Source organism: Peromyscus leucopus, chromosome 4 (genome assembly GCF_004664715.2).
Source record: "Peromyscus leucopus breed LL Stock chromosome 4, UCI_PerLeu_2.1, whole genome shotgun sequence".
NCBI lineage: Eukaryota > Metazoa > Chordata > Mammalia > Rodentia > Cricetidae > Peromyscus > Peromyscus leucopus.
In genome coordinates, this window is record NC_051066.1 from 126,547,607 (window position 1) to 126,572,675 (window position 25,069).

Consider the following 25,069-nt stretch of genomic DNA (forward strand, 5'->3'; position numbering starts at 1 on the left):
ACAAGATTGGGAAAGACGACTCCTCAGACTCCAGCCACTTCTCCAGCTGCACCTGAGCAGTCGGGAGGGAGGGGCCAGCCAGGGGTTCTCACCGCAGCTATTGACTTTTTTCAATTTTTATATTGTTAACTATTCAAATTACTTTTCTGTCAAATTATTTCAAACACTTCCAGAGACACAATCTTTTCAGCATTCTCACACCCAAGGAGAAAAGAAACAGGTACCAACAGCAGAGGATACAAACAGGAGCAAAGGCCAACATCAACTTACCTGGGATCAATCAAAACTGGGAGACACCACTAGAGGACCCTGGGCGCCCTAAGAGGTCCCCTTAGCTTCACTTCTAAGCAAACCAACCGGATGGCTGTTTGGTCCTAAAATACCCTTACCAAAAGTTTTCACACTGACACTGTTAAGCAATTAAAGCAGAAAAATAAAATAATTAAAGTAGAGAAGAAACTCCCAGGCCACTTCATCAAAAAGAGTAACCAGCAAAAAAGTGGGTTTTATATTATTTATTATCATCAAAATTAAGACCAGTGTATAAACAGACTTGCCAAGAAATAAGCAACTCTGAGCTTATTACATTAGCACAAACATCAACAGGTCGCTACTCACATCTGTAGGTAGAAAGGTAATGAACCAAGCCATAAAAAGGGCATTTCTAAAGCAAACTGCAGGTACAGACTCACTGGGTCACCCAATTCTAGTGGAGGAGGTAGTCACAGCAAGAAGCCCAATGAAATCCTCTTGGCCACTGAAACAGGAGTCTTAAAAACCCTCTGGCATGAAAAGAGGCTGAGCCATAGCATGTAGAGGTTGGGAGGACACCCTTTACTATGGAGGAAGAGTCCAGGTATTCCCACACATCTCACATGACCCTGAGAACAAAGTTTCAGCTTGCACGATCCCAGCCAGCAACCTCAACACACCTGCACTGGCACTTCCACGCCATCCCCGACAAGCCTGACCCCACTTTAGAATGAAGACACTGAACGTGGCAGAAAGAGCCGACTGCAACAGAAAGGTCCCTGCATAGCTAATCCCATATTCTAATCAAACCCTGAGCCCTGGGACAAGTGTAGGAAATTCTCCAAGTCCTAGAGATTTCGTGTACTTAGCATGAAATTTTGTTAAAGAGAAATGGCTTTCTGTGAACTGTCTTTCCCACAGCAGATAAACTGTTTCCCTCTAAAAGTGACATCAAGTCCAGGTGAGAGGCACCTCTTTGAGACCCACACCTTCTCCAGGTTGCAGCAGCTACTCCCACACTTCCAAGGACTAACAGGAACAGAAGGACAAAGCTATGTCCATGGCTCCTTCCAGACCTATGGTAGCTGAGTGTGATGATTCCTGGCATGCACAGTGGGAGCAGCTGCTGGGCTGATTAAATAGACTGGAGGCTGAGTTTGCAGATGAAGGGCGATCTGAAGGAACCCAGGTACAGATGTCCATCATGTTCATGTGCCTCACTCACATAGGTGACCACCAGTCCATCAGGATCATGCAGGCTTCTCCGGAAGGCACCACTGTCACTGAGTTCTAGGACCAGGCTATACCGTGGCACAAACTTCATCACCGTCTCCTGACTGAACAGCTGGAAAGGAAGTATCAGAAATGAGAGCTTATCTCCTGACTGCGAGCAAACTGATCATACAACTTCTCATCATCTAAGAGTAGCCCAGAATCCTGGGGAGAGGGAGGTCCCATAGTGCAGGGGCAAAAATCATGTTCCCCACTCCCATGCAGATCAGACTAAGGAGGTCAAGCCTGCATAGGGACAGTGATGGCTTAGCTAACTACAGAAAAATGCAAGATCACATTCCAAGAGATCACTACACCGAAGTCAAGCTGAAAACCATCTCTGTCCACCAGAACACTGGGTCAAAATCAGTACAGCTTAACCACAAGTCTCACACTCAAGGAATGTAAGAGGCAAACGATGAGAGTTTAAAAAACCTTTCACGGTCACAAAAGGGCTGGGAGGTTTAAGAGAGCAAGTCCAGGGGGCTGGTAGGTGGCTCAGAGGTTAAGAGCACTGGGTGTTCTTCCAGAGGTCCCGAGTTCAATCCTCAGCAACCACATGGTGGCTCCCAACCATCTGTAATGAGATCTGGTGCCCTCTTCTGGCATGTAGACAGAACACTGTATGTGTAATAAATAAATAAATAAATAAAATTAAAAAAAATAAAAAAAAGAGAGCAAGTCCATCCTATGATATCACCTCTGAACAAGCCCATTTTGCCATCTTCCTTGAAACTTGGTCTGCAGTCCCTGTGGGTGTGCCCCTGTACAGAGTGCTGAGCTGGGCACCTGTGAGCACAGCTACAAACAGATGTAGCCTTGTGGGGCTCATAGAAAGTTTAAGCAGAGAAATCCCATGGAGGGACACGATTTCTGGCAATGGAGAAAGACAGTGGAAAAGAGCAACTTGTATTGAGTTTAGAACCAGGCCTGAGTCTTCTTTCTCAGATAGGAGCGACGGCTACACCGTGGTTGTACTTGAAGGAACTTATTAAACAGTGAACACATCTATGCATGGTGGCAAACATCTATAACACCAGCACGTGAGGGGCAGAGGCTGGCAGAAGGCGAGTTCTAGTCAAATCTAGGCAGTTATGCAGTAAAATCCTGTCTCAAAAACAAAGGAAATATATGCAAGACAAGGTGACCCAGGCATCTCACTACAGTGAGACAAGGGAGGTACAAAGACAAGGGGAGCTAAGAAAACTAGAATAAAGCCATGAGTTCAGTTATGCTACAGGTAGTCTGCATACACTACGGCTTTAAATTTTAAACTAGTATGATCAAGAAATGCAGGTGTAAGCAGATGCTTGCACTTCCTAGCTTTGCTCCTGAGGAACCAATGAACAGTGCTGACCAAAAGAATGAGCACTGGTACCTAGAAACCCAAGTACTCCCCCAAAGAAAAGGCCAATTCCAGAGCAGGGGAAATGCAATATGGGTGTGTTCATTTCCTCAGAACTGAAACTTTTCCTCCTGGGGAGGGGAGAGGGGCTCCTAAGATCCAAGCCAAGGAGTCACGAGACTCACAGGGTGTGAAGGAGGGCAGAAGCAGGTTGAAAGAGCCACCGTAGACAGAGAGCGGCAGGACTACCAGGTAAGGTGGCCTCTGAAGTCAGGAAGGTGAAGTGACAGAAATACTCAGAAGCAAGGAAAACAAAGAAAGAGAGGAGGGAGACTCAAGTGTTTCAACTGTATTTTCGGCTAAAGAACAAAACCTGTTTACAGTACTAGGGGAGTTCCTTCACCAGCAAGTGCTTACCCCTCAAGCACCCAGGTAAAAAGCCAAAAGTGGCAGCACACACCCGGTGCTGGGGATGTGCAAACAGGCAGATCCCTGAGGCTCAAAGGCTGGCCAGCCTTGCCCACCTGATGAACCTCAGATGAGAGACCCTGTTTCACAAAAGAAGGTAGACAGTTCCAGAGGACTGACCCTATGGTTGACATCTAGCCTTCGCACACATGCACACACCTAAGCATGAACACACATGTGCTTAAAAGTAGGTGTGACGGGTACCAATATTCTAACTGGAACTGAGGACTGAGCGCTAATCAGGCCAATGGAAACAGACCATTAGACTCATCCATCTTGCTTTTTGGAATCAGTTTTCATAATTACCTTAAAAATCAGTCTCTTAATAAAAGGCTTCTCAGATAAGAAATCCAACATGGAAAACCCGGGGTTAGCACGAATTGTCGCAGCAGCAACCCAGTACCCGCCGGAGCTGCTAGGCCGGATATTGTCAGGAAATCCAGGCATGTTCTCCACAAACATATCTGCCCCTCCTTTCATCAGGCCAGACACATAGACTCTGAAAAACATGCCCAAGTAGGCAATGCAAAGTAGACAAAAATTAAGGTAAAACTTTTAGCCAGGCACAAAACTGGTCTTAGTTCAAATATCTGTACAGAAAATACTATTCCTGTGTCTGTCGTGAACGCAAGCAGAGCTGCTGATACACATCTTGAGACCCACACAAGCAGGAAGAGCCAAAGTCCACCTTACAGGGGAACAGACTGCAGGCTATACAGATGGCATGAACTCAAGACACACTCTGGACTGTGACCCTCACAAAGGCTGAAACATGAGGAAGGAAGCCCATCCTAACTTCTACTTTCTCATCATTACACACAGCAGTGGCCAAAAGCATCCAAACCAGACATCCATTCCCCTTGTTTCTATCCCACCACAGGCCCTGACTGACAGCTCTGTTCACACACACACACACACACACACACACACACACACACACACCTTCGTATCCTGGCCATGGATGTCTCTGCCACCAGAACAAAGTCTTCCTCGGGAGACAGCTGAACTCCATTGGGGAACCGCAACTGGTCCAACAAAACCTTCACTTCTTTCGTCACAGTGTCGTACTCCAGCAGGCTGTGGAAGGCCCAACACAGCAGTCACACAGGGGAAGAGCCCAAGACCTCCTGTGGGCTTGGGGCAACGGAAAGTGACTCAGCCTCCCACTGGGGGGATAGAACCCATGTCAGGGATCCGTATGAGCCTGGTCCCAAGCTGGCCAGTAAGGGCCCTCCCTGTCCACACCAATCCAGCATCCCCTTACTGACTAGAGAACTAGGTCAGCACAATGAAGGCCAGCACACCAGCCTTTAGAGGCATGACCTGAAACCTAGGCCTGCTGGAGGGCCTCACCCATTCTGTCTAGAATCCCCCGCGGATAGACAGACTTCATTTGCTCTGAGGAAGGGAGATCATACTGAGCCATCACATGACTCCAGAGTCTTGTTCCTAGACACTGACACCCTGTGCTGAGACCCTACTGCGGCTTCCAGCAGAAACAGGTCTGCTGCCCGTCCCCTGGGGCTGATCTACTCATTGAGGGGAAGGCCTGAAAGGAGCACTTGCCGCCCATCATCAGTGCCCTCCATCACCAGGAGCAGGTAGTCCCGTCTCTGCCACTTGCTGCTGGAATCCGTGAAATAAATCTTCCTCCCATCGCGAGTGACAGTGAGATCATTCACAAAGGACATTTTCTTGCCCTCAATGGGCGTCTCCGAGGACAGCAGCAGTTTCACTGCACCTGAAGTCACAGAACATGAAAGAGTCGCTCTCACTTTAGGAACTTGTTTCTTAATAATTTCACAATGTTTATCAAGCCAGCTGATGTCAAGACAAAGAGCTAAAATGAGCTTTTCAAACCCCCAGTGAGAGCAGCTATCAATCTTTAGGTGACAATCTTTTTTTTTTAGACTAAACTTTACCAAAGGCAGAATTAAAAAGATGGAGAACACATTTTTTAATTGATATCAAAAAATTAAAAAAAAAAACTAATAAGAGCAAAAAAAAATCTATTACTATCTTTTAGCTGGAGAGAAGAAAAATCAAATCTTCCATTCATCTGCTTTTACATTAAGCAACAATAGTGAGTTTTTAAAACTAGCCAGGAATGAGGGACACACTGCAGTCCTAGGTAGGAGAGGTAGAGGTTGGAGGAGGGCTTGAACTCAGTACTTGGAGGCCAGCTTGGGAATACAATGAGACCCCCAGCTCAAAACTCAAATAACATAAAGGACATAAATTGAGTGCCAAGCTTCCTATGTACACTATTATTTAACCCTGTGCAAGAATCCATAGGCAAGGTCCACTATGAATCTTTCCTACTATATGGAAAACAGGAACAAAGAGGCTATGTAACCTCCCCAGTCAAAACCACTAGAAAGCAGAGGCCAGTCTGCAACACCCATGGTCAAGCCCCATGCATAGATCCTCCATAGAGAGAGCACACAGCATATATTATAATACCAGTTCTGGTTATATCACGTGCAGTCATAAGAGAGAAAGGAGAAGGAACTAAGGAGGAAAAATAGATTCTCAGACAGGAGGATGAGGAGTAAATGTTTACAACACAACCCTTCTGAGAGCCAGTGGCTAAAACACAGAGACAGAGAAAAACTGGGCTAGGACCAAGGCAGTCTCAGAAAGGGAGTTCTCTGGTGGCCAACACCAGTATCTGTAGGTAATATCTGTGCTGTTATTTAGTAAGAAAACATTGTAGTTGCCTGTAGACTACATTTAACAATCTTATTAAATATGCTTTATGTGTATACTGTTTATAAGAGCTGAAAATATCAAAGAAACAAGTTGTCACATACGTTTCTGAGGATTTACTTCGAATAATCCCTTGTATGCATCAACCACAAAAAGAGTCCCATTGGGCCCTGCCCGGATGCCCAGCGGTCTCCCACAGGTAGGTTCATCATCTCGGGTTTCTAGGAAGATAAACAATAGGAATTGGTGGCCGCTCCAAGATTCTACCTGTGCCTCTTCAGTGTCCAAGTATCTCTTCCATAACTCCCTAAACAGACACCATGCTGTACAGAGCAAAAAGACCACAGTGTTAGAAATGGACCTGCCTCTGCAGAGACTCACTGCAAGAAGCTCAACCTGGGTGCTTACTGTGGGTGCTACCATAGCATATACTTACAGAATGTATGCATTAAGGTGCTTCCTGCAAGTGCTACTGCACCACAAGAGGTGCTCACTGTCCAGTGCTCAATGTAGGTGCTGAATACAGGTGTTAGTGTGTGGAGTGGAAAGGGCAGGCTGAAGAAGCTAATACAGAGTGTGAGCATGGGTGTCCATGAATGCAAAGCTTCCTAGAAAGGTACTCATTCAAATGTTGGCATAGTCAGAAGACCCTAAGTCTTTATTTTGATTTTGTATGTTTATGCTGCTTTTATTTTGAAATGAAAATGCATCATTCTTAAAAAACATCCCCAGTTATCAAAAATGGTAACTTGTCTGTGTATTGTAGTGGTAGAACACTTGCCTGGTAATCAGGAGTCCTGGAATCCACCCAAAATACCACCAAAAAATAAAAAAATAAAAATAAAAATTTACAGTAAGTTAATTAATTTTAAAAAATGATAAGAATCCTATGGACCAGGTTTTAAACAGTGTCACTGTCTGCTTATGCTTCCATAGTCTAAATGATTTAAGGGTTCTCAGACTTGAGTAACACAACTGAAATCCCTGAGGAGCTACTAAGGAATCACTCGTAAGCTCCCAACAGTCACAAAGCCCCTGTCTTTATATAAAGCAGCACCACCCACAGAGATCAACAGCTGCAGTTCCCACAGGGCAACCAGAGACTGAATGGGATGATGAGGGGACACAGCACCAGGAACTACTCAACAGTCACATGACCTGCCCAAGTGGAAAGCAAGGACATCAGAGTGACAACCACGGGCTCTGGTGGGCACTCCAAGGCCAGATGACCACCCGGCAATAAGAAACCATGGTGACACCACAGCGTGTCCTGTCTGCCAGATGGTCAGCAGCTCTCCAACAGTGAAAGTGACATCCGGGGAAAGGGACAACTTTCCGAATGAGACGTCACCAACTTACTGCAAGGGCCTGAACCAAACCGGGCGATGGTCTCGATTTCCCCGTTTTCAAGTTTCACAACTCTGCCATCCGCTGTGCCAGTGAACATCGCATCTGTTTACAAAAACAAAAGGGGAAGGGTGATTAAAGGCTTGGCCTAAGAGCTGTGACCACTGTCTCTTCTATAAGGGAAGCAGTTGGGTTATATTTTAACAGCCAGAAAGGAAACGACAATTCTGAAGAGGATGGAGAAATGATGTACGGGAAAATTTTTAATCCTTAAATTTTAAAGTAACAAGCCAGGCAGTGGTGGCGCACGCCTTTAATCCCAGCACTCAGGATGCAGTGGCAGGTGATTCTCTGTGAGTTCAAGGCCAGCCTGATCTACAGAGTGAGTTCCAAGACAGCCAGGGCTACATAGAGTAACCCTGTCTTGAAAAAACAAAACAAAAATTGAAAGTAACAAAACTATGGGGGCTTCCTCAAAGGATACAACTGTCCAGAGCTGTACAAAGTCTGCACAGAGGCAGTATGAACAGACTTATGTGTGTCAAAGAAACTGAATAAATAATTAATAATCCTGCAAGACAGAAAGCAATCAGCCCCCAATCAGCTGGATCACTGGTGAATTCTACCTTAAAAAATTACAGCCAAATCTCTAAAATTTGCTTCAGGAGACAGACACTGAAATAATACCTCTTAACTCATTCTATGAATTACAACTTCTGCATTGCCCTAACAAAGACATGAAGAGAAACTACAGAGCAGTATCTCACACAGATGCAAGAGGCAGCCTGAAGAGACTGTATGACTCTAATGCTACAACATTCTGGAAGAGGCGACCAATGCGGAAATTTAAGTCACTAGTAGCTGAGAGTTAAAGAGGGGAAGAGAACACAGGTGAATTTTAGGACGGAGAGAATATCCTCTATGATGGCATTACAAACCCACAGAGTACACAATGCCAAGAGTGAACCCTACTTAGAACAGACAGTGAAGATAATAACCCAACTATGGCAGGAGGTGGCAACAGTAGGAAGGCTGGACCTGTGTGCCGAACCCAGCACCCATTCTGATAAAAATCTCTACTTTCTGTTCCATTGCTGAAGCCTAAGACAGATCTTAAAAAGTTTGCTCTGGTCAAAAGCAGAAGGCTGGGGAGCTAGTCACAAATCCTAGACAGAACCTACTGTTGATTTGCTCAATAGAAAAGGTGTCAAACTGCCTTCTACATATACACGTTTATACGCACAGATTAGTGCTGCCCTCAGCCTTGGTCAGAGCCTTTCTTTGCAGTGGGTGATGGCTAATACAGACTCTTAACTGGTGAGACTGCTGAGGACAAGTGACTGCTGAGTGCTCAGCCCTCAAAAGACATCCATAGCACCCACACTCAGGAAACATCCCGGAAGAGGGGTCAGAAGGACTGTAAAAGCCACAGGATGGGGACGAATGCTGTGAAATGTTGTCTTCTGCATGTGGCCTGGCTGTTACATTCATGAACTCAGAAGCTAAGGTTACCTGCACACGATGGGGCCTGTCAACATTTCATCATGGACCAGGGAGGGACTCACGAGAATCCCCTGAGGAGATACTGCAATTAGAGGCTGCTGAGGGAGGGGAGTAGTTTTCTTCAGTGATACAGCCTCTGTTATGCTGCCAATGCTCTCTCTAGTAAACAGCCCCTGCCCAACTCTTTTTGCAAGCAACCCTAGTTAAGCTCAGTGAGCCATTGAAAAAATAATAAAAACACAAACAGAAAGATGTGAAAATAGACAACTTGTTGGGAAGAACAAGACATTCAGAGGGAGTGAAAACAGGAGAAAGAGGGTGAAAGGGGTGAAAATGTCCAATATTATATATGTGTTTGTGTGTGTGTGTGTGTGTGTGTGTATGTGTACACATATATATATTTGAAATTATTGAAAAATAATAACAAATAAATATACAAAACTGAAACCATTTTGGGCATTTTTGACAGAGAATAAACAAAGTAGGTTTTATAAATGTTGGGAGCCATGCAGCCTAGTGTGGTTGATATATTGTACACCCCAATAAACTTATCTGGGGGTCAGAAAACAGAACAGCCAGTAGACAGACATAGAGGCCAGAAAACGGTGGCATACATGCCTTTAATCCTAGTATTCGGGAGGCAGAGATCCGTCTGGAGCTCTGTGAGTTCAAAGCCACACTGGAAACCGCCAGGCATGGTGACACACACCTTTAATCCCAGGAAGTGATGGCAAGAAGCAGAAAGGTATATAAGATGTGAGGACCAAGAACTAGAACCTGGTTAAGCTTTTAGCAGCAGTTCAGCTGAGATCCATTTGGATGAGGACTCAGAGGCTTCCAATCTGAGGAAACAGGATCAGCTGAGGAATTGGCAAGGTGAGGTGGCTGTGGCTTGTTCTGTTTATCTGATCATTCAGCATTCACTCCAATACCTGGCTCTGGGTTTGTTTTTATTAATAAGACTCTTTAAGATTCATCCTACAGCCTAGTCTCAGATCAGTGTATGAATGCCTATTCAATGGGATTCTGCAAAGCAAGACCCTTGGAAATGGTTTCTCACTTGGCAAGGACCCGTAGACTTGGGGCAGTGCAGGACACTGCTAGATTCACTTAGATTGAAGGCTCTTTTCTCTTTCACTATGTTGTTGATTCTTTTGGCAGTTTTTAGTTTCACTTTGTCAGTCACATATGAGACAGCTTTAATTTTCCCTGGAATTTCAAATCCTCCTCGAATGTTTTCCCCTAAGATTTAGCAGGGGGCTATGCTTCTCAAATTTCTTATCTGGAATTACTAACTGCAATTCCCAATCCAGGGAACTTTTCTAACTCAATAGAGGCAGTTAAAATTATCGGGTCATGCTTTCATAATTGTTCTAATGAAAAGGGAGATAGCACCACCTGTGGAGAGGGGGACTCATAGAAAGGTACTGGCTGGAAATAATGGGTACATATAAGGAAACAACACCTGGAACATTAACCATGTCTCACAGTTTTGGGAAGGAGATTAAGGTGATGCATACACAGAAAGGGGAAAAACCCTTAGGGATATACATAGCACCAACTGTTGAAGTTAAGTTCCCTGGACACCTGGACACCAAGCATATAGAATCAATGGTAGGATCTGGTATGCTCCAAGAGGAAAAAAATGCAATACAAAAGGTGGAATGGACAGATCCACCTTTACCATACACAGGAGCTTACATTGGTAGAAGAATGGTATGGTGGGCTGGGAAAAGAGTGCCTCATCAAAGTCTGCCCTCTAGAGAGAGAATGAGGTAAGTAAGACCCTCCTGTAGGCGAGGGAACTATATGAAAGCATATCTTACCGACAGGAAAGAATTGTTCGGGTTCAAATATTGTTGTCCTTAGAGCAATGTACCCATGTCCATAACCTTTTAATTGTGTAACCACAAGTAGCTGCCAGCTGGGCATAAGTGCTGCAAGAACAGGATCACTTAAAGACATGAAATAAAGTATGCTAATTGGTGGTTGCTCTCCTCTAGCACCTGTCCCGAGGCAGTCAGCACCTGCCACTCTCTCCCAGGATACCCTCCAAACAAAGCTGCTGCAGCAGCAGCAGGTGTCTGGATTCCAACTTGTAGCTCACATCCACAGGAATAGAAACAGAGAGGTCCCCTTGGGTCCACACCAGATCTGGCACCCAGTATACTCAGCTCCTCAATATGGAGAACGGAGAAGGCGGACAGGTGCACTCATAAGGCAGCAAAGACCTCCAAGCAACACAAATTCTAGCTGGAATGACAGTGTTTGGCTTGTCACCAGAACTGATGGAACTTATTAACAGATGCCAAGACCTTTCAAGAGAAACGGAAGTTCTACCATAAAGTATTTACTCTTACTGAAAAAAATGTTTACTCTGCCAGCCATATAATAAAGCAGTAACTGCAGAAATGGGCAGCCTCTGGGTCTCTATGGACAAAGCAGAGGCAAGACAAGAGTTTATCAAACACTTGCACAGCAATGGCCCTAGTAGGCTGAGAAACAACCTAGGTGCACAGCACACAATGTCCATAGCCACTGCCCAGGTAATGTAATAAACACGGGGCTGCAGCATTTCAAAGCTGCTACTCAAAAATCTTCACACCAGTCCAAGTTTAATCATCTCATTAACTGTGTCCTTTCAATACTAATCTTAATTCTCACCCCAACAGACAAAAAGAAAAAGAAAAGAAAAAGAAAAAAGAAAAACCTACTGTCTGGTTGCTAGAGTCAAATTCATTATCAGGCCCAATTCTTGTTCTCAGGAAATCCATCCTGAGATGGATAGACTCGTGGAAATACTGAGAACTACTACTCTTCACTTCAAAATAAAACCTATGCAATAAAAAGACAAAGTGAGCATAGAACTGGGTGCTATCAAGTAACACCTACCTAACTAAACAAATGAATTCAATGTCAGTGTCGGCATCTGCCTTCCACCTCTGCACAACCAAGTATCAAAGTGCTCTGTGGAAATTAGCTCCAAATCGCCCCATGCAACCCAGCACAGTGGTATGCACCTTTAATCCTAGCACTCAGGAGGCAGAGGTAGACAGATCTATGAGTGCCAGCCTGGTCTACAGAATGAGTTCCAGGACAGCCAGGGCTACTCAGAGATACTAGGTCTTGAAAAACAAACAAACAAATAAAACATACAAAAATGGAATGCAAACCAAACAGAGAGAAGGGAGAGCTGTTCCTTGAGATGTTCACAGCTGAAACACAAGCCCGCAGCTCCCTAATGCCACTGCTGCTGCTCCCACAGAGCCCCCCACCCTGAGCAACAGCCTCCTGGAAATCAGCCAAGCACACTCCACAGATCCGTTTACTTACCCCCAATATTTACCAGGGACTCTGGCCCACTAAGTTGGTTTTCAAATAGCCTTTCTGCTTGCCGCAACTTGGTATTTGGTTGCAGAACACCAAACATAAGAGGGGGTTCTTTGAAGCTGTAAAACAACACAATTGCAAGGATTTGTATATAAAAACATCCATGAAGGAAAACATTTCCTGAGGACCCATGGTATGTCTATCTCCCAAAACACCCTTGAATGTCAGAAAAATAAAGATTAAGGGGGGAAATTCAAGGATATCAAAAGAGATTATAGTAGGAAATAATTATGAAAATACAAATATTGCATGTCCCCATACCCCAGACATACCAAGGATCTCATCACCCTCCAGGGCCTCAAGACAGTTAGACTCTCTCACACCCTCTGATACAAGCAGCCCTGTAGCTAGTATCTATCTATAGCTAGTACTGTCTGCCTAACATGGGGAGAACTCTGTTGACCTTCCACAGCTGACTAGCTTCTTGCTTCATGTAAGGGAAGGGAGGGAGCCAGCCATGGAACAACATCCAGGGCTCATGACATCACACAGGTACATGCTCCTGAACCCCAGAGCATCCTCCCCTCCCACAGAGTAACTCCAGCAACTCCCCTCCAAACTCATTCCCATCCACAGACAAAAGTACCATGGCTCCCAGCTACTGCTGAGGCCACTTTTAAAGAGACATGATTGACCTTCCTCCCAGGTCCTCTGCTGCCACTCTGCCCTGGACAGTATCTTCTGCCTCTTCTCTCTCATCCTACAGTCTATTCTCAATCAAGCAGCCCACTTCACATCACAGCATCTGTCTGCTGATCCCTGCAAATGCCCCATCCCACTCAAACCAAAGCCCTCGGAGTGACTTCTTATGCTGCCCCGTCTGGCCCTGTGACCTGTTACCTTGTTGTTTCTTCTGTTCCCCATACCAGGCCCCCTTTGTAGGCCCTTGAGTACATTAACTCTCATAAACTCCTCTTTCCTTGGTGAAGCCTATTCTTAGCACCCAATTTAAAACTGGCCACCCCCCTGGGCCTGGCCCATGCCTGCTCTAATCTTTCCATTGTACTTACCATCTTCTCATGTACTTTTGGATTTGCTTTTCTGGGGTGTTTGCCTCTCTGGCCCCACTAGAAGGGATGTTGTGTGGACCAGAGATCCCTTCCTGCTTCCCTCTGCTGTATCTCAAGAACCTGACAGACAGGAAGTTCCCAACACACACTGCTGAGGAGGAGGAAGAGGAGTATTTCCCATCCTGCCCTCAACCTTGCCATTCAGAGAGGCTGTTTCCTGGCCTGCTCACCAGTGGAGGGGAGACGGGCCTGAGGGTGGCTGAGAATGTGAGGGATAAAAAGCTCTCTATTCTGCAACACAACAATTGTTCACAACAGTGTACTTTACTCCCTGTTGCCACTTCTGAGTCAGCACCACACCCGGATTAAATTGTCTTTCTTCCCTCTGCCCTGGCTCTCAACCGTGGCTTTCTACCAGCCATAAAGGCAAACCCTTTCAGTTTAACCAGAAAGTTTCAGGGCCAAAGGAGCAGACAGGAAGTAGCCTGCCTGCTTTGGCCAAGAGTTCAGTTCTGACCCTGACAGGCCCAACCACCAAGCTGAGCTTGCAAAGCAAACCATGTACGAGCATAAAGCCAATACCACAGATGCTCAAAACCTCCCCAACTGGCTTAAGTCCTTCCACTCAGGAAGTTCTCAAGAAGCAACTGTGTGCTTGTCCCTGCCCACAGATAACCTGAGGACAATCTCAGTAGGGAAATACCAAGAAAATTTAAAGCCAGGCATAGTAGCTCATGCCTATTATCCCAGTACTCAGGAGGCTGAAGCTGGAAGATTGCCACAAGCGTGAGGCCAACCTGGGCTGCAAAGGGAGACCTTGTCTCAAGGGGTGGGGGGAACGGGGACAGGGACAGGCAGACTTGGGTGCAAAGAGGCAAAGGGCAGGCAAGCAAGGTCCCCATGGCAGTAGTTGGCAGCAGAAGACAGCCACCAGGAAGCCCAAATCAGATCATGTCTTGGGGCCTTGCCTGACTAGCCATTAAAGTAAAGCCAGCGACACTAGTTCACCCTTGCTGACTCTGTGGCTGTACTGCTTACGTCCAGTTATTTATCTTGTTGTTGTTGTTGTTGTAGTTTTTCAGCCAGGATCATGTTTTGCTCTTTCCTCTGAGACCAAGCTTCCTACACCCCTTTGCTAGCTCTGTCAACTCTTAAGTGTGCTGAGTCTGTCTCACACATATGTCCACGTCAGGACACAGTCCTGGGGCATGACATCTTAGACTCCACTCCAATTTACATCACAGGGCCTGGGAAAGCAATTGCATTTCTACTCAGAAAGGAACAAGAGGACTGTTTTCCACAGAAGGATATGGGTGTTTCTAGGCATTTTAAAAATATTCTTAGCTGCATCTGAACCCTTCTTGCCTCGTTAGGCTCCCCTACAGTACAACCAGTGCTCTCCTTGTACAACTTCAAATCCTCACTGAGCTGTTTTTCTGTTTGCCATGGTCACACACCCCTTTTCAGCTAAGTTTCATCACCATTATTTCCACACACAAACTGGCCCTCCCTGAGATCAAAGGATTTCAGTCAACTCCAAACTCACATCTTCAGCTGCTGTGTGCGTCTCCCCTTCACAAGACTGGATCTAACCTGGCTTCTGACTACCAGCGATATACACTGTTTACTTCCCTACCTTACTCAAGGAGACCTGGGTCAGTTCTGCTGGGAGGAGATTGAGACAGTTTTCTACACATTAAGAAGGGCTTTTGAGAAGATGTCCTCAGGCCCGAGGCTCAGACAGGAAGTATGGAAGAGTACCCCCTGGCATACAGATAATTAGAACCAACCCCTCAAGCTGACTAGGTCAGCATTCCTCCTGGATCGTAAGATGCAAGCTAATCCCATTTCCATAGCACTATGCACCTTTATTTGTAGTCAGTGATTACTTGGGTTTTTGGTTTTTACAAGTGTGGGGGACCAAATCAAGGGTCTTTGCACTTGCTAGGTAAGTACTCTACCCATATCCCCCAGGCCCTTTAGTTACTAAAGTTTGGCAATTCTAAATCCAATAAACAAGGTAACTCTTGCCCACATGTTCATTTTAGATCAAACTGTGTCCTCCCTCATCTCAGAAATCTGGTAGACACCTACTTTAGCTGCTGAACATATTCTTAGTGAGTTGAATCCACTATAAAATCTTAATTTTTATATATAAAACACCAACACATTATTCAGTTGTATATATTATCTTTGCTCCATAGTTAGACAAAGTTCTTGTATGAAGTCCTTTTGAAAGCTTTACAAGAAGTACTAACTCATCTAAAATAATTTACAGATGGCTTCACTCCCACTAGCATCTCCAAAGGCTTTGGCATGATGACTTGGAGTTTTGTTACTGCAGAATCTGTGTGAATTTCCTATGTGAATTTGTCAAACTTACTCAACCAAATGGAAGAGCTAAGATTTCCTTTGATTTCTAAAGGTGGGAGATACAAAATGATTAGGAAATTAGAGGCTAAGGGAGTTGAGAGAGCTCCTTCACAAAAAGCTCAACCTACCTCCTTCCATTTTCTCCAGGCCAAACCACACAACCATTCTACAACCAGCCCAAGTTCAACATCAGCAAACACCAATAAAAGCCTGACTCTGCCCTGCTCTGACCACAAACATGAGTAAGGGGTTAAGGGGTTTCCAAGTTACAATAGACTGATTCCTCACAGACCTCCACTGGTGAATTATAACTTAGCAAAAACAGAATACTAATTACAGATCTTAAAAATTAATTATTAACAAAAATTACATAAGGGATTTAAATCACTGCAGTGTGCTTCTGCTACTTCAAATGAACTAAGGCCAGTTATTTCTAACACTTCAGCTTCTTTAATTCTGATTTCTATAGCTGGTTTCTGTCACAATGGCAGGGACGATTTCACAGGTATTGAGTTATATCTAATTCAACATGAAACCCAAATACTAAAGAAGTAGAGCTCTCCTACTCATAACCAAGTTCCAGACCACACTGATCTACTGCACACCCCCACTGGTAGGGGAACCCTTCCCAAGACTGCTGGGCACTTACCTGAGACTCTGAGGATCTATAGGGGACTCCAAGAGCATCACAGCTCCAAGCAGGGGAATGGCAAGGGAAAGAGCCAGCATCAGGAAGGTGGTTCGGAAAACTCTGCCACTGAAGGAGCTGTCAGAAAGAAAACAAGAGTGGCAGTGAGCACAGCCACACACGGTGACAAACCTGTCAGCTCTGGATGCCTGCTCCGAAGCAAACCGCTCACCCAGTTTCTCTGCTCACCAAGTTTTCCACTGCAAGGTCACTGACTTTGTGATGCATGGTTAAACTTGAGTGGTTTGTCAACCTTGGCAGACATGACTATTTCTTTGTGCAAAATCCTGCAGCTCTGTGAAACACTCTGGTCATTTATAGTCCAGATATTCTTTCTTCTAGTAGAATTTCAAGGAAAAACTCAAAAAATTGACGAATACAAAATGTAAATGGGAGAGCCAGCACAGCCCACAAAACTGTAATCCCAGGTCACACTTAGAAGTCTGACAAAGGAGGGTTATAAGCTGAAGGCCAGCAGGACTACAAGATCCTGACTCAGAAAAGATAGGAGAAAAGACTTTCAGTGATGTGATGGACATAGTCACATATAGAGAAAATGAGCAAAGAGAGAGAGGAGGGTGGACTGAGATTTTCATGAAGGGAACAGGAGTCCTGCCAACTCTCTGAGCCCCTAAGATCTGGCACATTTTGCACCGCCCCATTTTAGGAATCAAAGGAAATCCTTGCTCTTCCTTTGGTGGAATTTGGTAGATGTTCCTGGGGAATTCACATAGATTCTGCAGTTAAAATTCCAAAAAGCTATTTACCAGTCTGAGAGGTGCTTTTGGAATCTGGGCAGCTTTAAGACGAATGACAGCAATAACTACAACTCCTCACACACATTGTCATTCTTATCTGGTTTTTAAAAAGTGACAATCTTCAGCTTCTTGCTACATAAACCTCATAGAATCATTATCTGCTTATATAAATTACATTGTAATTTTATTAAACACTTGACATCAAGGTTAACTTAAAAGGGGTGGCAATATAGTGTGTAAAGGCTCTTGCTGCCAAGGCTGAAAACCTGAGTTCAATCCCCAGAACCCGCAGGGCAGAAAGAGAGAACTGCATGTACACTGTGGCATGCATGCCTACATACCTATACTCACATTCACACGTACACACATACACACACACACACACACACACACACACACACACACACACTTTTTTTTTTTTTTTTTTTTTTTTTTTTTTTCGAGACAGGCTTCTCTGTGTACTTTGTGTTTCTGGACTCACTTGTATCAGTTGACTCAAACTCACAGAGATTGCTGCTCTGCCTCTGATGCTGATTAAAGGTGGCCACCACCCGGCCCCACACTCTTTTTTAAAAGATTAAATTGAGCAAATTTAAAAAAACTAAAATCATGAGCTTATTAGAAAGTTTCTATCTGTAAAATTAAAATGTAGACTTAAAAAGAAAAATGAGGAGTCCTACTTAATAGAACAGATTGGAAGGAAGGGTTTTGGCTTTGACAAGCAATGTCCACTGCCAAACTGGAAGGACATCAGCAGAGCAGAAAGGACTTTAGACCTGCTTTCACCATTAGCAATTAGCAGAGTGGAAGATGCCTGGACCCAGAGCCCTTAGGGTTTAAAACATTGTAAAAGGTCATGACGCGATATCTCTTCAAGAGTCATGTTAATGCAATCACACGTGTGACTTTTAGTAACCAACCTCCCTCTCTGACCTGCAATGAGGCAACTTTAACCCAGAATCCTTCATTCTATGGTTTCTTGTTAGCAGCCGCCAGTTGTCCAGCAATTCTGTATAGCTCTCTCGGTTTCTGAGGCGTCAGCTTGCAGTCCCCATGTTGGTCCTTTTCCACCACTATCAGCCTCTCCAGGGGTTGAAGGACTAGACAGGCCACACTCTTGAAGCCTCTACTGATGTGGCTAGGCCTGATGCTATTTCTCTTAAGTCCTCCATAGATCTTGGTCCTAGAGCCAACACTATCACCAGCCCAGATTACAGGTGCTGCAGTGTGGAAGCAGCTTGTGTGTAAAACCAGTTCTCAGAGCATGATCTTTATGTTTGATCAGACTGCCTGTGTCCACTCTTCAGGGACCTTTAGTTTCCCAGACCTTTGGAGGAAAGCTATCAGGGGTCTGATGAACTCCTGCTGGTTTAACTCTTCTACAGTAACACCAGGCATCATGGAGTCTCTGTGCTGCCCATTAGGGGAAAGGGACAACTTCTATTACTTGGCATAAGATCTTTCAGGTTCATTCATGTACTCATGTTATACAATATATCACTATTACCCCCTTTTTTTTGTTTTTACTGGTATAAGACAACCTGCCTCCCAGTATGTGTGTGTGTGTACCAATCATGCTTATCCACTCATCTGTGATGATAAATTGTGTACCCTAATAAAATTTGCCTAAAGATCAGAGAATAGAACAAGCCACTAGATTAAACATAGAGGCCAGACAGTGGTGGCACACACCTTTAATACTAGCACTCGGGAGGCAGAGATCCGTCTGGATCTCTGTGAGTTCAAAGTCACCCTGGATTACATGAGATTGACTTAGTCTAGGAGAGAAACAGAGCCAGGCAGTGGTGGCACACACCTTTAATCCCAGCACTTGGGAATCACATACCTTTAATCCCAGCATTAGGAAGGAAGTAATATGGCTGGGTGGAGAAAGGTACACAAGACGTGAGGAGACAGGAGCTAAGGTCTTTTTGGCTGAAGTCCTATCAACTAGAGGCTTTCCAATGAAGCCCTTTTCGTCTGAAGCTCTTCTGGCTAGAGAGCTTTTCCGGCTGAAGACTCAGAGGCTTTCAAACAGAGGGTTCGTGGAGCTGGCGAGGTGAGAAGTAGCTGTGACTTGTTCCTTTGTCTCTCTGATCTTTCAGCATTTACCCCAGTATCTGGCTCCAGGTTTTTTATAAGACCATTTTAGCAATTCGTGTTACACTCATTCACTTAAGGACATCTGTGAGTGAATGGGGAAATGGGTTCTTTCATATACTGTAACTACTTATTGGATAAAAGGTGTCTTAACGGGATGATGAAAGTAACTGACCAACACTGCAAACACTGTAAATCCACTGAGCTTCACACATTAAAATGGTTACTTGTGTGTTTCATGAATTACATCTCAACAAAAATGATGTAAATTTATACAGTGGTAAATTGTTGCAAAACTCTATCACTTTATAAGACAAAAAAACACTAAATTAGAGATTTTAAGTAAACGTGATTTGTTCCCACTAAAGGAAAAGAAACTAAAAATCAGTGACTTCTCTATGCAAAACCCATACCAAAGCCTGGAGCACTGTATCAAAGTGACTTTCTTGAAGCAGCCTAAAGCTTTTTACCACAATAGAAATAAACTGAGAGGTATCTGTTCAAAAAAGTAGGGCTGGTTACAAGTACCAATGACAGAAAAAACGGCTGTTAAAAACAAGAGTCCCAAAGAGAGACAAACACATTCAAAGCACCCAGGGAACACGATACAGTCCAACCAGGATATTCTTCTTGTCCTTTAAAGGATGCTGATGCAATCCTCTACTTCATCTGAAACAGCGGGGAACACTATAATCCCAGATTTGTGGTTGTTGGTTGGCATTAACCACAATAAGCATGAAAATCTAACAAAGTGCAGTCTTCTTTTTTTCACTGCCTAACAAAACAAATTCTCCTAATCTGTGTCAGACTTACATGAACTCCTTTACCACACTGCTCCTAACATGGGAAGAAGGGTGTTAGGAATGGAGCCCAGAGCCATGCACATGCTAAGCATGTACTGTCCCATTAAGGTACATTTCCAGTCCTGTATCTTACATTTCAAAACTCTTAACTTAGTGACCTGATTCAGAGTATGTGACAATATGCTTGGGTCACTGTCCCTTCACATCATGGCAAAAGGTTCAATTGTGTCCAAAGTAAGTTCAACCAGGACTCAACACACCCGTGCTTACAGCTGGAAAAATAGCCAAACTTCCAGAGATGACACACAATGAGTGTCCCACATCTCCCACCTTGTCAGGATCTGGGCAAGCAACTTCTATTATTTTCTTTCTTTTGTCCTAGTGATGGAACCCAGGACCTCTTACATGTCAGGCCAACACTCTTACCACTGAGTGACATCACCAGCCCCTTGACAAGACTTGCTGGGATCTGGTACTGCCAGTCTCTTACAGTTAATAGGATCAAAACTGGAGAAGTTAGAAGTCCCCTGTTGGGTGCTCCCAACTGAACTCCTCAATGAAGACAATCTTCACAGTTTTGTTTGGTTGGTTTGGTTTGGTTTTGGTGGGGGGTTGGGGGGTTGTTTGCTTGCTTGTTTTGATACAGGGATTCTCCATTATGTAGCTCTGGCTGTCCTGGAACACAATAGATAGACCAGGCTGGCCTCAACTGCACAGAGATTCACCTGTCTCTGCCTCCAGAGTGCTGGGATGAAAGGCATGCACCTGACATATTTACCGCTTTAAACAATGCCTGGAGATTCTGGTCTATGGGTCCAGAGTGGGCCTGGAAACCCATTTTTCCCTCAGTTGTTCCTGATAAACAGTTGGACACCACTAATCTTATCCAACTTCCTCCTGGACTTCATTATCCAGCTTCTACTAGTAATTGTGCTGGTCAAGTTTTAAGAAAACTCTGAGCACCACAATGAAAATAAAGTAGACACTAACGAGGCATAGCTACTAAGCACTTGAGATGGAGAGAGCTTGTCACATAAATGAGGCAAACTGCTCTTGCACTCTTATTCTGCACACACTTACTGTAACCTAAGATTAACTTTTGACCAGACATCCCCACTACTGATCCTGGGAGTTCACAGTCCACTTCCAGCCCTCCATGTTTTCTCCATGTTGCACCTGCATAATTTTAGCCTAAAGAAAGAACTACACCCTTCATCTCTGTTTTCACTTACACACTTCCAGCCTATGATCACATAATCAGAAAAGCTAGCAACTTATTTTCCAAGTGCAGCTTGAGCAACCTACTTGTTTGTCCAAATCTCTTAAGAAGAGCCTAGAGCAATGCCTGCTCCCTTGAGGACATGGGCATCCTGAATTGCCTGCAGTCTCTATGGGAAAGGGCACAGTCACAGTGATGCAACCAGTTTGGATAACTTACAAAATCCTCTGCCATTTCACCCGCTCAATTTGAAGGGTATTCTCTAACTCTCCCTGTATGTGCACACCAGGCCACCATCAGATAAAAAGACACCAAGAATCCAAGAATGAACTGTGAACTCTGCAGAAAAAAATCTATAGGCTCCAAATCCATGGGGTTCGAACAACCTTGGGTGCCAAGGAAGCTCAAAAGCCAAAGAGCAACAAGTCTCATCTTTTAAAGTGATGAAACCTCAAATTTGCTCATTTTTCACATTCCTTCCTCCTAGAATCATTTTCTCTTAAAAAGCAAGAAATTAATGCCTTAATTGAGCAATTAAGAAAAACAAGTTAAAAGACCCATTTGAAGACACACTTGGGCAAATCCGGGATGAAAACATCATAATCTCCCAACTCCCCTGTTCTCCGTCTTAAACTGGAAAATGGGAATTAGGCCTGACAGACACTTTTACTCTAAAAGGCCTCAGAAGCTTACCAAAAACACTGTTGTCAAATTCTGAATGAATCCTTCACTCCTGGGTACATGCATTAAAAACTAAGGCCTTCTCTTCCTACATAGAAGGATGTTTCAAAAGATAATTTCATAGTGTAAGGATTACTTTTTCAACACAGTTCCTGAAGCATTTGGGAAACCAATGTCAAACAGTGACTCTGAAGGGCAGCAGCATGGGAAATGCCTCACTCATCTGTGTCCCACACTGAATAAAAGGGCTGAACAATCAAATTCCGCTGTGTAGCTCATTCAGATACTCAGAAGCCTTAACACCGAAGCCCACTCTGAAGGCATGACTCTGAAAGATGCTTCTCAGTCACTGTCCAACTGCCAGCTCCACCCTTCGTTACTGTAACTTCGTTCATACCATCTCACTCACAGCGACCTCAACAACCGCTCCAGTCAAATGGCAATGCTGCTTTTCCTGCAAGCCGGGAAACTTTCCAAAGTACTGCGAAGGGCCCCTCCACTATTACATCTGTTTTCCTTCTTCTATTCTGACAACTCGACAGTCAAGTTTCCACCACTCCATTCCGAGGCATGTCTAGCATTTTAACATTGCAATCCCTCATTTTCATCTGCAGATCACACTCAACTGTGTAATCAAACTTAAAGAAAGAAAGAAAGAAAGAAAGAAAGAAAGAAAGAAAGAAAGAAAGAAAGAAAGAAAGAAAGAAAGAAAGAAAGAAAGAAACCTCCTAACGTTTTAAGTCAGTTCATAATTTTGCGTTAGGCTTGCAGGTTTTTGCAAGTCTGAAGTTTGCTCTAACTTTCTGTTTGTTTAAACTTTCTTCAGATTCCTTGCTGTCTTTATTTTCTGCACTGAAAGACAAACACATGGCCTTAGGTGAACTAGATAAGGGTCCTACCTATGAGCTCCCAACTTCCAGATTTCTTTACTTCACAAAACTTCCCTGACTCACATTCAACCCTAGACCCTTACAGTAATCAAGAAGATAACTGGACAAACTACTAGAAATTACTACAAAAATACAGAGCTGCTGCTGCTGAAAACAGGAATGTTATAATAGTAAGGGCAGAAAGGAAGGTGGCTGACAAGAACTCACTTTAGAAGCAACCACTAAGGATCACTAATGAAAGAGAAAAAATACTAAGAAACATATTTACAAACAGAAAGTCAAACAGTGTAAGCACAAATGGAAGATGATAGACAAGATCAGGTGGAAAGAGACAATTTGCATCTAATTTATAGTCAGAAAGGAAGATATCCCCACAGAGAACCTTAAAAATAAAATCAAGATAATTAAATATGTCCCTTTGCCTGGGGGCCACAAGTGTCACAGCAGCTGTTCTAGATGGTAGGCCCATCTACCAAGGGCCCCCAGGTACAGGGTACGCCAGGCTTCAAAGCACCGCACCTCTCAGAGTACCAGGGTACTCTACTCCATCCTTTTTCTCCTAGTTTCTGCAGTCAGGTTTGGCCACTCCTTGCTTATCCATCCTAAAGATTCGCCATTAATTAGTAATTAATTCGCAATATCCACAACAAGCATGGTGAGCAATATGTCCCAAATCTACACACACTTAGTAAAGCGTGTCCTAGAAAATGGCAACCTCAAGGCAACCTAAGATGGATGGTCTCCTTAGACAACACCCATACTATCACTTTCTGGTTCTTTCACAAACTCCTTTCCAAAGCCAAAGCATGTTTTGTGTTTATCTTATTATCATTAGTCAATAAAGCTGACCATCAGAAGCAAAAACTGTCTCTCATCCAGTACATACCACACCCCTCATGACACTGCTGGTGACCAAAGAAATACTTCCAATTTTTCTATCACGTAAGTTAATTCCACCACTTTTAAGGCTGATCTAGAAATTCAAAATATAAAATCCACATCACAAAACTGAAAAGTGAATTTTAAATGTCTTATATTAGGGTTTAAGGAGCATGCTTCAGCTTTTAGCTAATAGAACATTCTTAAATACAGGAAGACTGGGGCCAAAAAAAAAAAAAAAAGAGAAGAGAAAAAAAAAAGAAAAACCTTTAGAGATATACTAATCGTCAGTAACTACTGTCCCTATCAGAAAAACTGCCAACAATGTCATGTCGGTTCTCTACTCCGTGGTGAGGGCTGCAGACTGCGCGGCGGCAGTAGGTGCAGAAGAGGCTCTTCGCAGAAGGAAGATCCCGCATCTTTTCTAACTTCCCTTCAAGAAAAGTAAAAACGGGAACACAAAAGTGTCAGGCAGGGCAGCGGCCAGGTGGCTGTCCCAGGAGTATCAGAGGATCCAGCAAGGACATGTCGGGAAGATGCCAAAAGGCGATGGCTCCAGCGGCTGGGGTGTAAGAAGGGACGGGGAAGGCCCGCGAGCACTGACAGCCCGGGTGCGCGCGAGCCCTCGCCGGGCAGATGCGTCCTGCAGGTCAGAACCCGGGTCCTCGGTCAAAGTGGGGTTAACCAAGAGGGTTCTCGTCCACGGAGAGGAGGGTCCCAGTCCAGGTTCGGCCTACCTGCCCTCCTTGGCCTCCGGGGCCTGGCCCTCGTCCGTGACGACTTGCGGCCGCAGGGGCCGGCGCTGCCGCAGCCCATCTGCCTCGTTCATCTTGCAGCCGTACGACCGGCTCCACCGCCTCAGTCGGCACTGAGTCGCACGAGTTCCAGGACCGCCCCCCCCCCGCACCGCCCCCGCGCCCCGGCGCGCGGAAATGACGTATGCCTGGCGACCGAGCTGCATGCCGGCCCCTCCCACTTCGGGAGATTGGCACAGCGGTACGCAGGCACCACCCCCGGCCTCCGCGAACGGCCGCTGGCGAATGGGTCTCTCAACAAGTCTGGATGCTGAGGCCGCAGCCGGGGTCTCCCTCACCTCTGCGCCGGCGTTGATGTCTGCAGTAACACGCGTGCAAAGAGAGGATGCCACTGATTCTTAACGAACTGTGTGAAAAATTATGCGTTCATCCCCTTGCAGTGCAATCATCCCCGCCTGAAAATCGTTCTTTTCTGAAATCGTGATTTCCGGAAAAATTCAAAATGTTTTCTTTTGGTCGAGATCAAATGTTGACTACTAGATCTTCGGGTGGCTATACAACAGACATTTGAAAAATAAAAATAAAAATTTAAAAGGAGTTATCTTTAGGTAAAGACAGGCCCGAGTA

At 44.6% G+C, this 25,069-nt stretch overlaps 1 protein-coding gene and 1 pseudogene across 1 annotated transcript; both read right to left on the minus strand.

The window, feature by feature from the left end:
* Window positions 1-500: 500 nt before the first annotated feature.
* LOC114709540 (adipocyte plasma membrane associated protein) lies at window positions 501-24,584 on the minus strand. The gene is made up of 9 exons (XM_028893418.2): window positions 24,425-24,584; window positions 16,319-16,435; window positions 12,230-12,345; window positions 7,406-7,498; window positions 6,151-6,267; window positions 4,904-5,078; window positions 4,280-4,414; window positions 3,644-3,836; window positions 501-1,597 (listed from the first exon to the last, which is right to left on the minus strand). Exons 1-9 carry the CDS (start codon window positions 24,514-24,516, stop codon window positions 1,388-1,390), a joined length of 1,248 nt encoding a protein of 415 aa, XP_028749251.1. The 5' UTR covers window positions 24,517-24,584; the 3' UTR covers window positions 501-1,387.
* Window positions 17,674-18,776, minus strand: LOC114709541 (annotated as a pseudogene).
* Window positions 24,585-25,069: the final 485 nt, after the last annotated feature.